Consider the following 15,651-nt stretch of genomic DNA (forward strand, 5'->3'; position numbering starts at 1 on the left):
ATTTGTCTTAGTATATCTTAATAATATCCTAATCTTTAATAACTTACTAAAAGAGTATTACTAATATATAAAGATAATACTAGGCAGATTAGCTATTACTAGACTATAACTTAATATAGGAAAATGCGAATTTAAAGTTTATAAGACAAAATACTTAGGAATAATTATTTAAAGCTATTTAAAAGATAATAAATCTAGACAAATATATATAGACCTAGAAAAGATAACTATAATTCAAGATTAGAAGAAGCCTAATAATATAAAAGACATATAAAGTTTTATAGGATTTACAAATTTTTATTATTAATTTATTAAAGGATTCTTAAAGATAACCTTACCCCTGACTAAGCTTACTTAAAAAAACGTCTTTTTTAACTAGAGAAAAAAAGCTAAAAAAGTGTTTTAGACACTAAAAGACATGTTTATAAGCTCTCTAATCCTATAGTACTTTGACTCTGACTTACTTTATACTATAGAGACTAACGCCTTAAATAACATGTACAGAAGAGTCTTATTTTAACCTAATAATAAGGGGATCCTATAACCTATAACCTACTTCTTAAAACGATATACCCTAGCTAAAAGTAATTATAAGATTTATAATAAGGAACTAATAACTATAGTTTGTGCTTTTAAAGAATAGCGCCTAAAGCTAAAAGAGTCTTAAGAACCTATATAAGTTATAATAGATTATAAGAACCTTAAATACTTTATATTGTCTAAATAATTATTCTGCTAACAAGCCTATTAAAGCAAGTTCTTCTCTTATTTTAACTTTGTAATTAAGTACCGCCCTAGGTTATAGTGCTATATAGATAGATTATCCTGCAGATTATAAAATAAAGCTACTAACACTAATAATAATAGAAAGAAGTTCTTTAAGCAAGTAGTCTTAAAACTAAAGAATCTAGACCCTTAGATATTAGAATCTATTCTTATCTATTTAATTAGACTTACAAGAATTCTATGCTACTATAAGAGATTACCTAAGTTAAGAAAAGGCCCTAACACAATTATAAATAATATTATAGCCCTATATATAATAAATTTACAGCCCTAAATCATTTTAAAAAAAGATATTATTATTATATACTAGAATCTTGCTTAAGAAGATCCTTATTAAGTAACCTACTAATAAGTCTTGTCTAAGATCAAAAAGTCTTTTATAATTATATTAGCCGACTATTTAGTAAAGAATAATAAATTATATTACTAATAATGCTTATAGATTCTTAAAAACAAAGAACTAAGACTCTGCTATATTAATAAATGCTATAAATAGCTAATGACTAGTTACCTAGGCCTTATAAAGATCTATAAGATTCTGTAATAATAATTCTATTAACTAAAAATAATAGACTTAGTAAAGAAACAGCTAACCAAATATCTTATATACTATTATACAAAACTCTTTTATAAGTACTAAGATTAACTATAAATACTAGAGCCACCTAAGAAATAATAGCAATTTGATTCTAGCGTTATTGAACGCTTTTTCACTGAATTCGAACAGCTTCGCAGTTAATACGTAGTCGAGCCGCAAGATCTCTATAATATGGACGAAACAGGGTTTCAGATAGGGCAAATAGCGTCAAAATATATTGTTTTTGATCCTGTGATAGGTCGCCCAGTTGCTCTAGCGTCAGATAACACTTAATAGGTCTCTATTATTGAGTGTATAAATACAGAAAAGACTATTAAGCCCTATCTTATCTTTACTAGTAAGAATTCTGAACATTATATATTTCTAGAGTATAAGAAGCTTCCTGACGTTATATAAGCCTTTTCTCTTAAGGGATAGACTAATAAATATTCATTCTAATTATATCAAATAGCAAGCATATCATTCTGATACTTGATTGAGTGTATAAATACAGAAAAGGCTATTAAGCCCTATCTTATCTTTACTAGCAAGAATCCTGAACATTATATGTTTCTAAAGCATGAGGAGCTTCTTAACATTATATGGGCCTTTTCTCCTAAGGGATAGACTGACGAAGAGCTAGCTGTTGATTAGCTGCGTCAAATATTCATTCTAATTATATCAAATAGCAAGCATATCATTCTGATACTTGATAGCTAAAAGAGTTATATTACTAGCGAATTTCAGTATTATTACCTCGAAAACAACATCCACCCTCTCTATTTGCCAGCGCACGCTACCCACAAACTTTAACCTCTTGATGTAGGTCCATTTTCGCCACTTTCAAGTGCGTACAGCCGCGCAGTCGAAGAATACGCTCCAACCGGCATAGCAGTACTTAATCAAAGTATTTTTACGGTACTTTATGTACAGGCTCGTCAGGAGGCATTTACTAAGCGAAATATTCGCGCAGGATAGAGAAGAGCCGGCATTTGGCCAATAAATAAGCAAAAATTGCTAGAGGATCCTGAAATTCAAAATTTTGGCCGCACAACGCCTGAGTATCAACCTGCGCCTATTAAAGAGGGTCCTAACCATCTCTATAGCACTCCGAAGAAGCTGGATAAAATTCGAGAGCTTCAAGCGCAAATTAAGGCCAAAGTTACTCCTCGAACTCAACGCTCTGTACGCAAGCTCAGCCACGCAGCTATTCAAGAGCATGCTGGCGCTCAATTGCTTCAAAATGAGCTCAACAACGTACGAAAGCAACTACACCATCAAGAGGTCCAAAAGCGCTCAAAACGCATGGTAAAAGAGAGGGTGCAGCGTTCGTGGAATCTTGAGGAGGTCAGGGCTGCCAAAGAGGGCAGGGCGCCCTCTAGAGTGCAAATTACGCACCGTTCGGAGGATTCGCTGCGCATCAGAATTCTCTCAGATAGGCTCAAATAGGAAGTATCTCCAGCTTCAATTTTTGGCCCAATTAAGTCATGGTAATGTGGCCTATGGAGTGGTAAAGTACTGCGTAAAGTGTGTGCAAATTGGCCCGGTAAGTGGGGTGGCCCGCTAAGTGGTAGTGTACGTTAGCTGTTTCCAGAGATCAATCTAGTTTTATCCTAGCCATGTACAGCTCGTCCTCCTTAGAGAAAGTGTTCCCTAGAAATTCGCCACAGACTTTTCATACTCGTCTTACCCCTTATGCTCACTCTGTTGTTTTGTGAATTCCAGCAGATCGAATCCCGTTGACTGTACATGAGCAAGTGTTATATAATCTGCCGAAACGCTTGAGCTTCGCTAGGTATATCACATATGTCACTGCATACCCACTGCTAACTCTTCAAGCTTCCTCAACACCTCCTCGATCACTGTCGAGCTCCCAATCTGCCCATCCCCTTCCACATCCAAGCAGAAAAGAACCGTCTCGCAATACTTTGTTCCCATCACTATCGGAAGCCTTTCCTTGGCCATTTTCTTTAGATAATCTTTTACCTTCGCCGCCGCAACCTCCTCGTCAGTTGAGTCTTTCAACTTCGCAAGCCCAGTGCTAAGAAGTGGTCTCCACACACCTAGCTCCAGCAGCACCACGCCTAGGCTGTAGATGTCGTGGTTCATCGTGTAACGTTCCTGCGGGTGCAACCCTTGCCGCTTCGGGTGACGGTAGATGTTATAACGCCAGTGCGCATCTCCTCTCTGGTCGCTGGTAGCCTTGTCTTGTCTTGCCGTCTCAAACCCGCACAAGAATGGCTCGCCGAGCCGCTCTGGAAAACATCCCGTTTCTGGGGTGGTGGCAGCAGCCTTTTGGGATAAGACAACGATGTTGGACGTCCGGATCGACTTGTGCACATACTGCATCATGTGCACGTACATGACCGCGCAGGCAATCTTCCGCGCGAACTCGAAGCGCTCCTCGAGGGCGTGCTGAGGCGGGAGGAGCTCCGTCTGAGAAGAGCCGGTGCGGGGGGATGGGCGGGTGGTGCAGATGAGATCAAGGAGGGTGCAGGGTGATATGGCGTCGGCGGATACGGAAACATTTTTCGGGAACTGGTACAGGTATGCGAAGCAAGAGCGAGAGCTCTGGTGGAAGTATCCAGCTGCTCTGAGGATCCGGCAAAGTGGCGCTTCAGCACAGCTGAGTAATTTCACCAGCTTGGTCACTTCGGATTCGAAGATGGACAGTTCCTGCCCGGCGAGGGTGCTCTTGTGGGGTTTGAACTCGACGAGTATCGTCTCCTGGCCAAGAGTCGCGAACATTCGGGATGCACTAGGTCCGGAACGAAGGACAACTTCCCTTTCGGCCTTTCTTAATCCAGTATCTGGTATATACTGGCTTTGCATGGTCAACTTTGCGAAAGTGTCTCTCAGGACGCGGAGACCCGAGGATGATAACGAGTCAACCCCATCGCTAGATGTCAACAACCTGTCTTTCAGCGGAGGTGGCAGCAACCCAAGCCGTATGTGGTATCTCTCCGTCCACTGGAATAGCTGCATGGCCACCTTCTGCAACTCCGCTTGTTTGTACAAAAACCCGAGGATCTTATCCGCCACCTTCCGCGTCGGTGATGCTGTTAGGTGCGCCATCTGCCTGCGTACGATCCAGTTTTGTATGCTGACGAGGAGCGGTTGCAGCGTGAGACAGATCTCGTTCAGCAGCAGCTTGTCAGATATGAGGATCCTGTCGTCTTTGGCAGCTGAGTCGAAGATGCGCGCGAAGTCGTGGAGGATGGCGATATCGTTCCTGATTGAGAGGATTACGCTGTCGGCTTCTTGGTCTTGGAGTTGGTCCTGAAAGAAGCCATGGACGGCAATGGCTAATGCTACGCAGCCAGCAATTGCGGAGAATATCTCGAGTCCAGACGCCATGACGGCGACCTTGTTCTCTCACCCTCGCGGTTGATGATCGTCGACGTAGACAGTGCAAGACGGCAAAATCGTTGCCAGGCCTGCTAGTTTTGGCGATTGCTTGTACAAATTCATGATGAATTATCACCACTGTTGCTGGCTCTGTTGATTGCTTTGAACAAGTCATCAGCATAAGTAGGTGGCAGCCTTGCAGGGATGCTACCGAGGCTGAACGACGGATGGATTTTGATTCGTCTTCGTGCATACAATGCGAGCGCTACATTGGAGCATCGTCCCTGTCTAAGCCATTTACAGGTTTTTCCCTCCTGCCCGTCCAATCATTTCAACAAAAGCACTCTACATGTCGAAAATACACCCTCCTGGCGGGTACGATATGTCTTCGACGCTCAGCAGTCCACCAAATGCTTTTGCTTTTCAAAGCTCGGCTTGGGATCTGATTGCCAGCTTCGCAGATTCGTCGCTGTCGAATGCCTCTGAGCATTTTGGTGCCCCAACCGTCGACGACGTCGTCACATTTGCTCAGCAACTGCAGGCCACCGGTCTGGCCATCTGCAGTACCGACGATCTTGAAGACATCAACGCGGGAGAGCCCATCGGCTGTGGAACCACCATGACCGTCTTCAAGTGCCGATGGAAATCAAGAAAGAAAGTTGTAGCCGTTAAGAGAATTAATCTCGGCGTTCCTCTCGGAAAGTCCATGCTTGAGATTCACGAGGAGGAGTACCAAGAATTACTTAAGTCACTATTCCTGGAACTCCGAGTCATGAATCATCCGTGGTTCAAAGCTCACCCGAACTTTGTCGACCTCCTTGGTCTCTCGTGGGATCGTGTAGAGGGTGACTTAGCCATAAGTACCTACCGCCCTTCAATCATCGTTGAAATCGCGGATCAGACGACTCCCACTCTCAAGGATTTCATATCCTGGTATAAAAGACCATGGAGCAATGAACATCAGCAGCTAGTCTTTGATTTGCTTACCGATACAGCCGAAGCGGTAGCAATGCTCCACGCTACCAAAATGGTGCACGGAGATCTTAAGCCAGAAAACATCCTCCTGTTTCCAGCTCCAAGGCGGCTCGTGGCGAAGCTTTCAGACTTTGGGTTCTGTAGTCCATTCATTGAGAACAGGGAGCGAATTGGAGGAACACTTTATTGGAATGCCCCCGTAAGCTGCCATTCCGGCCCAACACAGGTAAGTAGCACGCTAATGCAAGAGGCCAGGAGTGCATGGTTCATGCGCCGCCGGCCATCAAACCATTTGCCAAAACAATGACGAGAGACCTCTATTCGTATGGCCTGGTCATGTGGTATGCCCTGTTCCCCGATATGCCATACGGCCCCGAATCGTCCGCCAATGAATCTGTCATCCGCGATTGGAAGCTCAACCAAGATACAACCTCACTATTACGAAAACACATCATTACACACGCTACTGGCCTTAGTGAGGTTCGTAGTACCAACCAGATATCGATGTCCGCAGTTCTGATCGACCCCAGCTAAACAGCCCGCTTATTGAACATTTGAAAGATAATTCTACTCCTCACGACATGCTGTGGTTTCAGATTTGGACCGCCATGGCTGAGCTGCTACGGATGCAGCCGAACAAACGGGACGTATCCCTTGGAACGATGCATCGTATATTAAAGACTCCCAACAGGTGAAATCGTGCAGCTTTCAATTGTGGTAGATGGAAAATGACCTTCGCAGCAAGGCTGAGATCTTCCTTCCGTACCTCGTTCGACCAACAACAGTACGTTTTTTGAGAATCCTCGCTTATAAGGTACGATGAGCAATTGATGCAGGACAGGATCACGTTTTGAGCCGAGTTGATAATAGAAGCGGGATTGCACTTAATCGACCGAGTCACGTGGCTGGGATGAACGAAGCCACCAAGAATGAATTTGTATCTAAGGTAAAGAATGCATACCGAGATTGAATTTGCAGAAAGGGGACTCCTTTTGCTGACCTCGCGCCATAGTATGATGCATATAGTCTTTCTCGAATACCCATACCGCTGCAGAGACTTCTTTTTCAAACATGGGAAGAAAGCAAAAACTCTACCAGCAAAAGCGCCCCTCAGTATCCGGATCTCGCCATGAGGCGTCCCATTGGACGCCGCAATAGCGCGAGAGCTGGAGCTCGAAGCAGCTCGGTTCGGTTCCCTTCTCGGACAGATGACGGCTCTGGTCTACAGTCTCCTGGACGGCACTAGTCTCCCCATTCCCGCAAAAGCAAAAGTAGCGTGGCTGAAAAGTGCTTTGTATGCCATATGCTTTCAGGGACATAAAGGGCCAAGCGCGACTGCAGTGCAGGATCGATTTCGTGCAGCGATAGATGCCGTGCCGGACGAGTTCGTGGAGGTAAGTCTGCTCCATTCGTTTATTGGGACATGTATGACCGAGTGGGAAGTGCTCAATGGAAACTTTGATGGTGCGGCGGGCGATCCCCTGTTTGGGTTGGTAGTTAAAGGGGATGTGGAAGGTTTGACAGCGACGTTGAGCGTTCATAGGGCCCTACTACAGAGGAGGAAGGACGGCTATACTTTGCTTCATGTGGCGGTAGATTACTGCCACGAGCAAATAATACGCGGTACAGACGTCAATATTGTTATGTTGTTGATGTTCGCGATCCAGAATACTGATTTTCGTTCGCCAGAACTCATCCAAAAGTTCAGCGTCTCCCCGAACGTCTTGTCAGACTGCGGCACGACCCCAATAGAGGTGGCCGCGCTCACAGGCAGCATCGAGTGTCTTCGTCTTTTACTATCGCTCGGCGCCGAACCCCGGCCACTTGCAGAACAAGACCTGTTCACGACCGTCGCGATGACGGGCGCACGGGAATCTGCGCAGCACTCTCCAGCAGCCAACATCCGAACACTGCTTTCCCTGATATGTGGTGTTGTTGAGAGCAACCACTTGGACGAATCCACGTCCGGCAAAGAAGCGCAGGATGTTACTGCTGCTGTGGCAGTGCAAACCCTACTGGACGGCCGGTACGGCGTCAAGGTCGACGACCTCGCAGCCTGCGGGTCTCCACTGGAACTCTGCATCTCCGTCTCAAACTACACCTCGGTGTTTTCGCTGCTCAGCCTGGGCGCGGATCCGAATGCCTTTAACTACCACCGGGAGCCGGTCCTAGCGGCCCTGCTGTTGGCCTATGGCGCGGATCCGAACGGAAGAGCGCGTGGCGACTACGACCAAGACACGCCACTGCACCAGGTGGATACAACATCGGTTACCGCCTTCTACGACCCGCCGCGCAACCGGGTCGCTACCTATGCTGAACGCGTGGCAGATGCTGTTGAAGCCGTCGATACGGAGAGCGACGCCGCCGTCGCGGCGAGGGCCAAAGCCTGCATTGCCGTGTTGCTTTTCGGGGGTGCCGAAATCGAGGCAAGAGACGCCAAGGGGCATACACCCCTCAGGAGACGGGTGGTGGATAGGGATCTCGGCACGGCGGAGTACTTGATCAGTCAGGGCGCGGAGAGCGAGGACTGCCAGTTCCGGGATCAGCAGGATTGCATAGGCGAAGACGATGCCCCAAGCTGATTCAATAGGATAATACAATATAGTACTACTTAGTACCACCCCCGCCTTTCCGTCTCAACATATGGACTTCATCACACCCAGCGGAATCTAAACTTCGGGTACAGATCTGTTCTTTAGGTTGTTAGAGTCGACTGATTTTCTATTCATCTATCCAATGCCTTTTTCATCCCTTCTAACGATGTTTTTATTATCTCCTGCTGGCGCTTTGTAACCATCTGAAGTTGGTGATCAACGAGCGAAAGATCAAAAAACCAACAACCTCACCAATCCTTTTTTGATCCCGGAAAACAGCGAGCACCAAGTTGAAGGGCTTACAAGAGCCATACCTGTTCAACAGAGCGGGCGCCAGCAACTCTGCACAACTGCCAAGGTTTTCGCAAGAGTTTCACAATGCACAGTACTTACCAGGAGAAGGGGTAGCTAAAGATATACGCTAAGTGCCGTTAGTAGAAATAACAGTCATTCTGTCAAATGATCATCATACTAATATAATAAAAGAAGCATATTTTGACTATATTATAATTATATTTTCAGTAAAATACATTGTAAATAATAAGATTTTATTAGATTATAGACGACTAAGCTATATATCCCTGTACTCTCTAAGTAATATTACGATTAGGCTTAATCTAAGCGCACTTTGATGGCTTCCCTAGCATTATTTTTAGAGGGCCTCTTCCTGCTAAGTAAGTGAGTTGAGAGTGTACGTACAGACAATTCACTGTACGGTTGCAGCGAAAATGAGCTCTGAAACTAGCGAAGTTAAATGTAGACGGATAACTATCAATGGAAAAATACACGTTGGAGGAATTGGCCAATGGTATGTGCTCATCTGGCTTCACTACTACTACATGTTTGAAGGGATTGTTCAGTACTCATTAAAGGACCCCTTTAAGCTTTAATAATAACCTAGATCTTGAGATTATTGGCATCTGGGAATTCGAGCAAGAAACAGTCGTCCTGGAAGCTTAGACCATTTTATTTTCATCCTACGGCTCTACCTCTGTGGGACTCTTCACCACTCTCTCCCCTTGCAAGAGTGGACACAGGGATGACCTCACGAACACTCACTCATTATACTTGAAGCGGCCGTGATCATTCGCCAAGCGTTCGCCAAGATCGATGGTCGCGTCGCGCCAGCCACCACCACCAGTGTCGCCCCCGGGGCCGCGAGCTGGGCCGCCAGAGTCCTCCCATCATTGAGCAGCTTGAGTTCTCTGGCGGAGTGGCTGAAGTTGCCCCCTCTGCCCTACTTCAACGAACCATGGTCGTTTCTGATGTAGTCGTCGAGACAGATAGTGTCGACGTACCATCCGGCTTTGTCACCGCTGGCGGCAGATCCTGTAGCCAGTTCGGCGACGAGGTATTGTTTATTGTCACGCTTGTCAATTCTGGTGTTCTGAGAGTGTGTGAAGAACGACATGATTGGTACTTCTGGCGAAGTTTAAGGAATAGAGACCTGAACTCTGTTAGAGATATCAGCTTCAGTTGATAGGCGTAGGTATAGCTAACCGTCTTCAATCGCCTAGAACATAAGACATGTACTAGAAAGGATTTCCTAGTAGAAGATAAGACTGTTCGTTAAAGGAGGTAGATATGTTAGTTTATACTGAGCTTGTTGTTGATTGATCTATATGAGAATGAGCTTCTCCTAAAGGGTGGCGCCCGTCTTTTATATAGCCGTCTCTCTGTCCTCACAGACGGATCAAATACGTCTACCAGAGAGGTATAAACGAATGTGGCGAGCTGAAGACATAAAAAGACGACTTATCAGATGAAACGCCCGTTTTGAGTCAGCCAATAAGTTGGGTAGGTTGATCTCCACAAGGGCTCTTAGGCTTATCATGTTACAGCTCAGCCAGTCTAAGTTATCTTTCTGAGAGGAGAGGAGGACCAAGCTGAGGTCAAGGTCAGCCAGCCGCCACGATGTGTGAAAGAAATGCCCTCACATGGCCGTGGTTGCCATTGCGCTATTGATGAATGGGCGGCGCTATTGTTAAATCATCGACAGTCTCGACCGTCGACAATCAACACAGCCCCTTCGCTAAAGCTGCTGGGTGCATAAATAGCTGGCGTGCATACGAGAGGAAAAGAGTCGATCGACAATCACAGACGTCAGAAGTATTTATCAAACTAGTGTCTTGGCAACCGGAAATGTGGACCACTGCAGAGGTCAACATGTCTCCGTCACTATTCGCTAGGCGTATTGTGACCCGTGAAAGAGAGCTGCATAAGTAATTTAGCACGAACACTCAAGGTCATCCAGGTCTCCTCTTTTCCCTCCCAGCTGAACTCATGTCAAGCAGGTTCAGTCAGCCACCCGGCCCGCTTACCGCCCCGTGCCCTCCGTCCTCGTTCTTTTATTGCCAAGGTGACAATCATTAGAATGATGGTAACCCCTGGAAGGGACTTGACACCATTATAGGAAAGCTGCGGTCTGGATTTACAGCCATATGTTTCCCTTCGTGGTCACGGACAGCTCTTTAGGAGTGTGACACAGTGTGGTGTGGTCGAGAATGCTGATGCGCACACAGCATGATCCATGTCAACATACTAGGCCTGATCTCAAATCCAGATGGTCAATCGTCAGTAACATGTTCAAAAATATTCGAGTAGAATAGATTCCTATTGGCGCTGATCTAATGGTGGAGTAACTCGAGTAGTTCTATCCATTTTTCGATCAGTACATTCTGGGGTGGTAAATTGAATTTGCTGAGTCTGGCATCATAGCGGAGTTCAATAATCCATCCCATCCCGACTGAATCAACGTATGATGGGGGGCCAAAATATATTCCAGTTAGGGCTTAAGACTAGACACACTATGGTATCACAGATCGATGAGGAAGGATCCAATAAGACGTCAAACAGGGTGAAAGCACTTGCAGGGAAAGTCGACTCGACCTGCATAGTAACAGAGGGTGGTCGTCCTGTGTTCACTACTCTGTTCTGAATTTGCATGTTTTCGAATTGGTCTTCAAATTAATTAGTGTCAGAACTCAGATAATAAACAGAGGAATGCCAAGCATGATAGCTTGGCGATCTTCTATAATCCAGCCAAGCAATCCCGCGTTATCACGTGGGATCCGTTAGCTGGCTTGGCGTCGCTGCTACTTCTTAGATTAGCTCTTGCTGCTCGTCAGCTTTCTCTCTCACACTACGTTAGAATCAATCAAGTAACTCGATCCATTGCACACGTAGAGCATGGCTTGCAAGCACTTCAAGTTGGGTACGAGGCATACTGAATCGTCCACGTTGAAGGTTACCCAGATAATGTTGACCTTTACTGGGTACACGTTCATTGAACTTGACTGCTGGACAATATTTCAGACCACCGTCTGAAATTGACAACAATGTTGTTGCTTTAGAACACTGACCTGAGCCTTGCACTCCAACTAAGACTCCCTCGACTTGAGGATGATCCTAATTCCGATGAACAGTTACTGGATTTCAACAGCAGACGACTGACATCCCTTGGTCTCATCGAGGCAATCTGGCGGCGTGGGCACCAGACGTTTATTCTGGAACGGCGCGTTGCAGAATCACCACCTCGAGATATCATCCTCGGCTATCAAACCCTGTTCAAGCACAAGGTTGTTATACTTAACCCCAGGTACCGGGGTACTCCAGCTGCACCACTTGTGAAGGATAAAAGGAAGGCTGGCAAAGGTGAGCTTAGACGGTGAAATGGTGAAATGGTGAGAGCACCACTAATGACAGATGCGCCGTAAGGAAGCAAAAGAAATCGAGAAACGCAAATCAGACACAGCTAACCATGCGGCTGATATCAAAAATCTACCGGAAACTGAGGGTGCAGTGGACCGAAGACGGATAGCAATTCGATAGCCAAAGCAAGAAGTTTACCAAGAAAGCCGACGGACAAGTGAAGGAACGAGAATTGCCAGTGAGATACCAGAAACCTTGAGAACCATTGGTTTAGGGAGATGTTCGCAGGGCCATTTGCATTGGTTCATAGGTTAGGTAGGGTCCAGGGCTGAGGCTCCGCCCGCGTTCAATCGATTGGTATCCGTTTTGACAAGTCACAGGGTCCGGAGATCCCAATCAGAAATCTTCAGAGATCCCAATCAGAGATCTCAATCAGAGATCCAAAGTCAATGAGAAAGACCAGCAACAAAATGAGCTGTTATTACGTACCAGCTAATTTTTTAGAGCATAACATGCCCAGAGCAACACCAGCCTCATGTTAGCCATGGTTCGCCACGCTGAGGCAGTGCTGGGAGTCCTCTTACTTGCTTTGTTGTCAGTTTCGTCATCGACGTTGCATAGGGCTCACTCTCATTCCACTAATCGACACAGTATACCAGAAATACTGCTCCAGCTCTCACGACCATTGCCCCACCGAACCGCCTGCACCTTATACAGTTAGTTTGCACAGACGCCGCCAGGTTCAACACCCTCACACCCTTCACGATTTATACAATTAGTTACACAGACGCCGACAGTTGCACCCTTCACGATTCCCACTATCTAGCTCGAAAATACTGCCCAAGTCACTATCCGCATTACTCCTCAATCTTATTATGCCAGTAAAGCGCACACCTGTCGCCGCGTTGTCGCCACACATGCAGCGACTACAAGATCCCACCTTCCTCGATTGATCCACTCGTGTCTCCCAACCACCAATCTCACCGAGTGCGGAGCCTCTGTCTAGACTCGGTCATCCTCCCAGACAACTGGCTGAAGAGCTAATGAAGCCCTCCCGAACTGAGCTTTACCGTACACGCTCAGCAGACTACACACATCATTGGTGAACGAGATGGACACCAACAAGCGAACAAAGCATGATAAAGACCTGATGTTTCAGCTGGGGAAGGCTTGCATAGCTACGGATTGGGCTGAGAACCCGGACTGGCGTCGAATTCTGCATTATCTAACTGAAGACCTTCACGTTGCGTCCCATAAACACTTCGAGGCATACTTCGTCAAAGTCCAATCTGGTGCCCGCCAGTCCGCGCCCCCAGCCTCACCTCATCCAAAGCCCACATCTGCCCCACCTGCTTCAGATACAAGGTCCATACGCCCACCATCTACTGGGGCTACTGGGTTCCACTCCCGGTCAGGCTCTATGCAAAGGGCACCGTCCCCGATCTCAACTAGCGGTGATCTCTCGGAGGCAGGCTCGCAATTTGAGAATTCGGACACCAGCTCTTCAAAGAGCGCGCCAGTCTTGAGACATGGTATCACCAACATTCTGCTTGGTCCAACGGCAAGTCCAATGTTTTTTCGCTCTCTCCTCCGGCTGCTAATGTGCCTTAGAATGACGCCAACGAAGTCAAATACTGGTCCTATAGTCGTCAAGTATGGCGTCCTTGCATCTGTATTGAAGGTGATTCTCATGAGAACTGGATTTCCATGCGGATAGCAGAGCAGACTGGACTTGAAATCCGACCACACAGTTGCGGAAGGCCTGAGTGTCGAGGCGTACTTCCACTCATGTGGCATCCGAGACATAGCATCAAGACAGTGGAAGGGGAGTTCCATGTCACGGTTGAAGATAACATGCCTGACCTGGTCGTTGGAAAGGATAAAATGGCAGACGCGACGATGGCGCAGGAGGCTGGTCGATCTCAAGAAGGTCTCGAGAGACTCCTGCAGCACCAAGGGCTCTCTGGTAATTCGCCCTCCTTCGTCTCAGGCTTAGTCTTGACACTGATGGCTTGGTAGGCCGTTCTCGCAGCTGGTCGAGGCCAGCTGACTTGCTTACGCCGATGGCAACTCCATCACCAGGTCGAGCAGGGCTCTCCTTGAGTGACACGCCCAGGGACACCCCTTTGTCCTTAAATGCGGTTTCAATCCCCACGGTGATCAAAACGAGCGAGAGCGTTTCTGGCATATCAGACACGGGTAGTTCCCGGCCAAATGGTAAAACAACAGATTCAACCAATTATCCCCCACGGACGAGGCTCTTCTCTCAAGCAACCCATTCCGTGGTCCAGGGAGCCTCCGCAGAACCACCGTCAGCAGTGCACGAACGATCAAAGCAAACTGAGATTGACGCGCGCACCATCTCTCGAATTAAGCACTTGAAGGCCGGCGTCAGAGTAATCTTCCGCTGCCTTACCTCAGTCTTGGCCATGACCCTGATGATTGAACTTTCGTTCTGCTACTACTGTCTAGTTTCCAGCCAAGAACATGCTTTGCGTCTAGGCCTGGATATAGCATGGCTGCGAAGGTCTCTACTAGGGCTACCACTGCAGTATATTGGCTTTGTGTTTATACACGTCATCCTGCTTCGGATTCTGATCCTCTGGCTCCCATGGCTTTCGTGCGGGGAAGCTGGGGGAGGCCGGAGTTCGATGGGATTGTAATTTCTGCACTGGCGTTGCTGGTTCATTCTGCATTCATTTCGTGTCTCCTGATATGAGCGTTCGTTGTCCTTTGTGGGTTTTGCATTCTGTGAGGCATTGTGGTCGCTTTCATTTATAGGGCTCTGTGTTGTGTTGCTTTTTGTTCGACTCCTGTGCGCAGGTTGTTTTCTGCAAATTCATTGGGAAAGCAACTGGATGTTATTAGGGACGGTGTCAAGGGGGAATGCTGGGCAAAAGAACGAACTGGATTGGCTCATTCAGTTACAGCGTATTTTACACGCAAAGAAGAAGAAGATGGCAACACGTTTCAGTCTAATTGGCGGCTCTTTTCAACACTATACTAACTTTACATATCGGAAGTTGACAACTACTCGACTTGACCTTTACACAGGCTCCCCTCCGCCATTCTCAATGAAAATGCTGAGAGGCAACAGACGTCTCAGTCACAACGCATTACAGCGTGCCTGCCGGCTTTTTTTTCATGTCGAAGCATACGTAAGTCAGCCTGGTGGGAATCAACAGTTCAAGAGATTTAGCTTGTTCGCGCAACTTCTTGCAGCATAGCAACCATCGTCTTGGGAAGGTATGTGTAATGTACGTTGAGTGTGGTATCTAAATTCTTGGACATATACAAAACCGAGCTGACTTAGTGTCTGCCTTCCACACAGCACTCCTCAAGCAAGCGTATATACTTTCCAAATCAGGAAAGTGTGCCTTTTCTTCATTGTCCTGTTGCATCTATGCACATTTTCATTGGTTAAATACATTGACAAGGAAAAGCGCAACATCGTAGTAAGCAATGTCATCAGAGAAATAACAGCCTAGCAACTACGAATGCACCAATCTCATACCAGGATACTCCTGGAGAGAAAAACCCACCATCACCGTACTACAATCTGACTCTTCTCGACTGCAACGAGATATGTGGGAGCTCATAGACAGTACCCAAGCGACAAAATCCGCCGAAGGCTAACTACCTGGTAAATCCCTATCCTCGTCCTCGTGGGCAGCATGCCTTTCGCCACACTAGGATATAAAATCGACAATACCGACCATT

At 46.5% G+C, this 15,651-nt stretch overlaps 5 protein-coding genes across 5 annotated transcripts; 3 read left to right on the top strand and 2 right to left on the bottom strand.

Annotated features, from left to right (window-relative positions):
* Positions 1-3,172: 3,172 nt before the first annotated feature.
* On the bottom strand, positions 3,173-4,720 carry EPUS_09187 (uncharacterized protein; the record flags this gene model as incomplete). Its single annotated transcript, XM_007803040.1, has 1 exon — positions 3,173-4,720. One exon carries the CDS (start codon positions 4,718-4,720, stop codon positions 3,173-3,175), a length of 1,548 nt encoding a protein of 515 aa, XP_007801231.1.
* Positions 4,721-5,060: 340 nt separating this feature from the next.
* Positions 5,061-6,381, top strand: EPUS_09188 (uncharacterized protein; the record flags this gene model as incomplete). Its single annotated transcript, XM_007803041.1, has 3 exons — positions 5,061-5,885; positions 5,942-6,166; positions 6,217-6,381. 3 exons carry the CDS (start codon positions 5,061-5,063, stop codon positions 6,379-6,381), a joined length of 1,215 nt encoding a protein of 404 aa, XP_007801232.1.
* A 513-nt stretch (positions 6,382-6,894) lies between these two features.
* EPUS_09189 (uncharacterized protein) lies at positions 6,895-8,268 on the top strand (the record flags this gene model as incomplete). Its single annotated transcript, XM_007803042.1, has 1 exon — positions 6,895-8,268. One exon carries the CDS (start codon positions 6,895-6,897, stop codon positions 8,266-8,268), a length of 1,374 nt encoding a protein of 457 aa, XP_007801233.1.
* A 1,067-nt stretch (positions 8,269-9,335) lies between these two features.
* On the bottom strand, positions 9,336-9,691 carry EPUS_09190 (uncharacterized protein; the record flags this gene model as incomplete). The annotated part of the gene is made up of 2 exons (XM_007803043.1): positions 9,336-9,442; positions 9,532-9,691. The coding sequence occupies 2 exons, from the start codon at positions 9,689-9,691 to the stop codon at positions 9,336-9,338; spliced, it is 267 nt and encodes an 88-aa protein (XP_007801234.1).
* Positions 9,692-13,042: 3,351 nt separating this feature from the next.
* On the top strand, positions 13,043-14,433 carry EPUS_09191 (uncharacterized protein; the record flags this gene model as incomplete). Its single annotated transcript, XM_007803044.1, has 4 exons — positions 13,043-13,450; positions 13,543-13,897; positions 13,951-14,327; positions 14,404-14,433. The coding sequence occupies 4 exons, from the start codon at positions 13,043-13,045 to the stop codon at positions 14,431-14,433; spliced, it is 1,170 nt and encodes a 389-aa protein (XP_007801235.1).
* Positions 14,434-15,651: the final 1,218 nt, after the last annotated feature.

Source organism: Endocarpon pusillum (genome assembly GCF_000464535.1).
Source record: "Endocarpon pusillum Z07020 unplaced genomic scaffold scaffold1958, whole genome shotgun sequence".
Taxonomy (NCBI): domain Eukaryota; kingdom Fungi; phylum Ascomycota; class Eurotiomycetes; order Verrucariales; family Verrucariaceae; genus Endocarpon; species Endocarpon pusillum.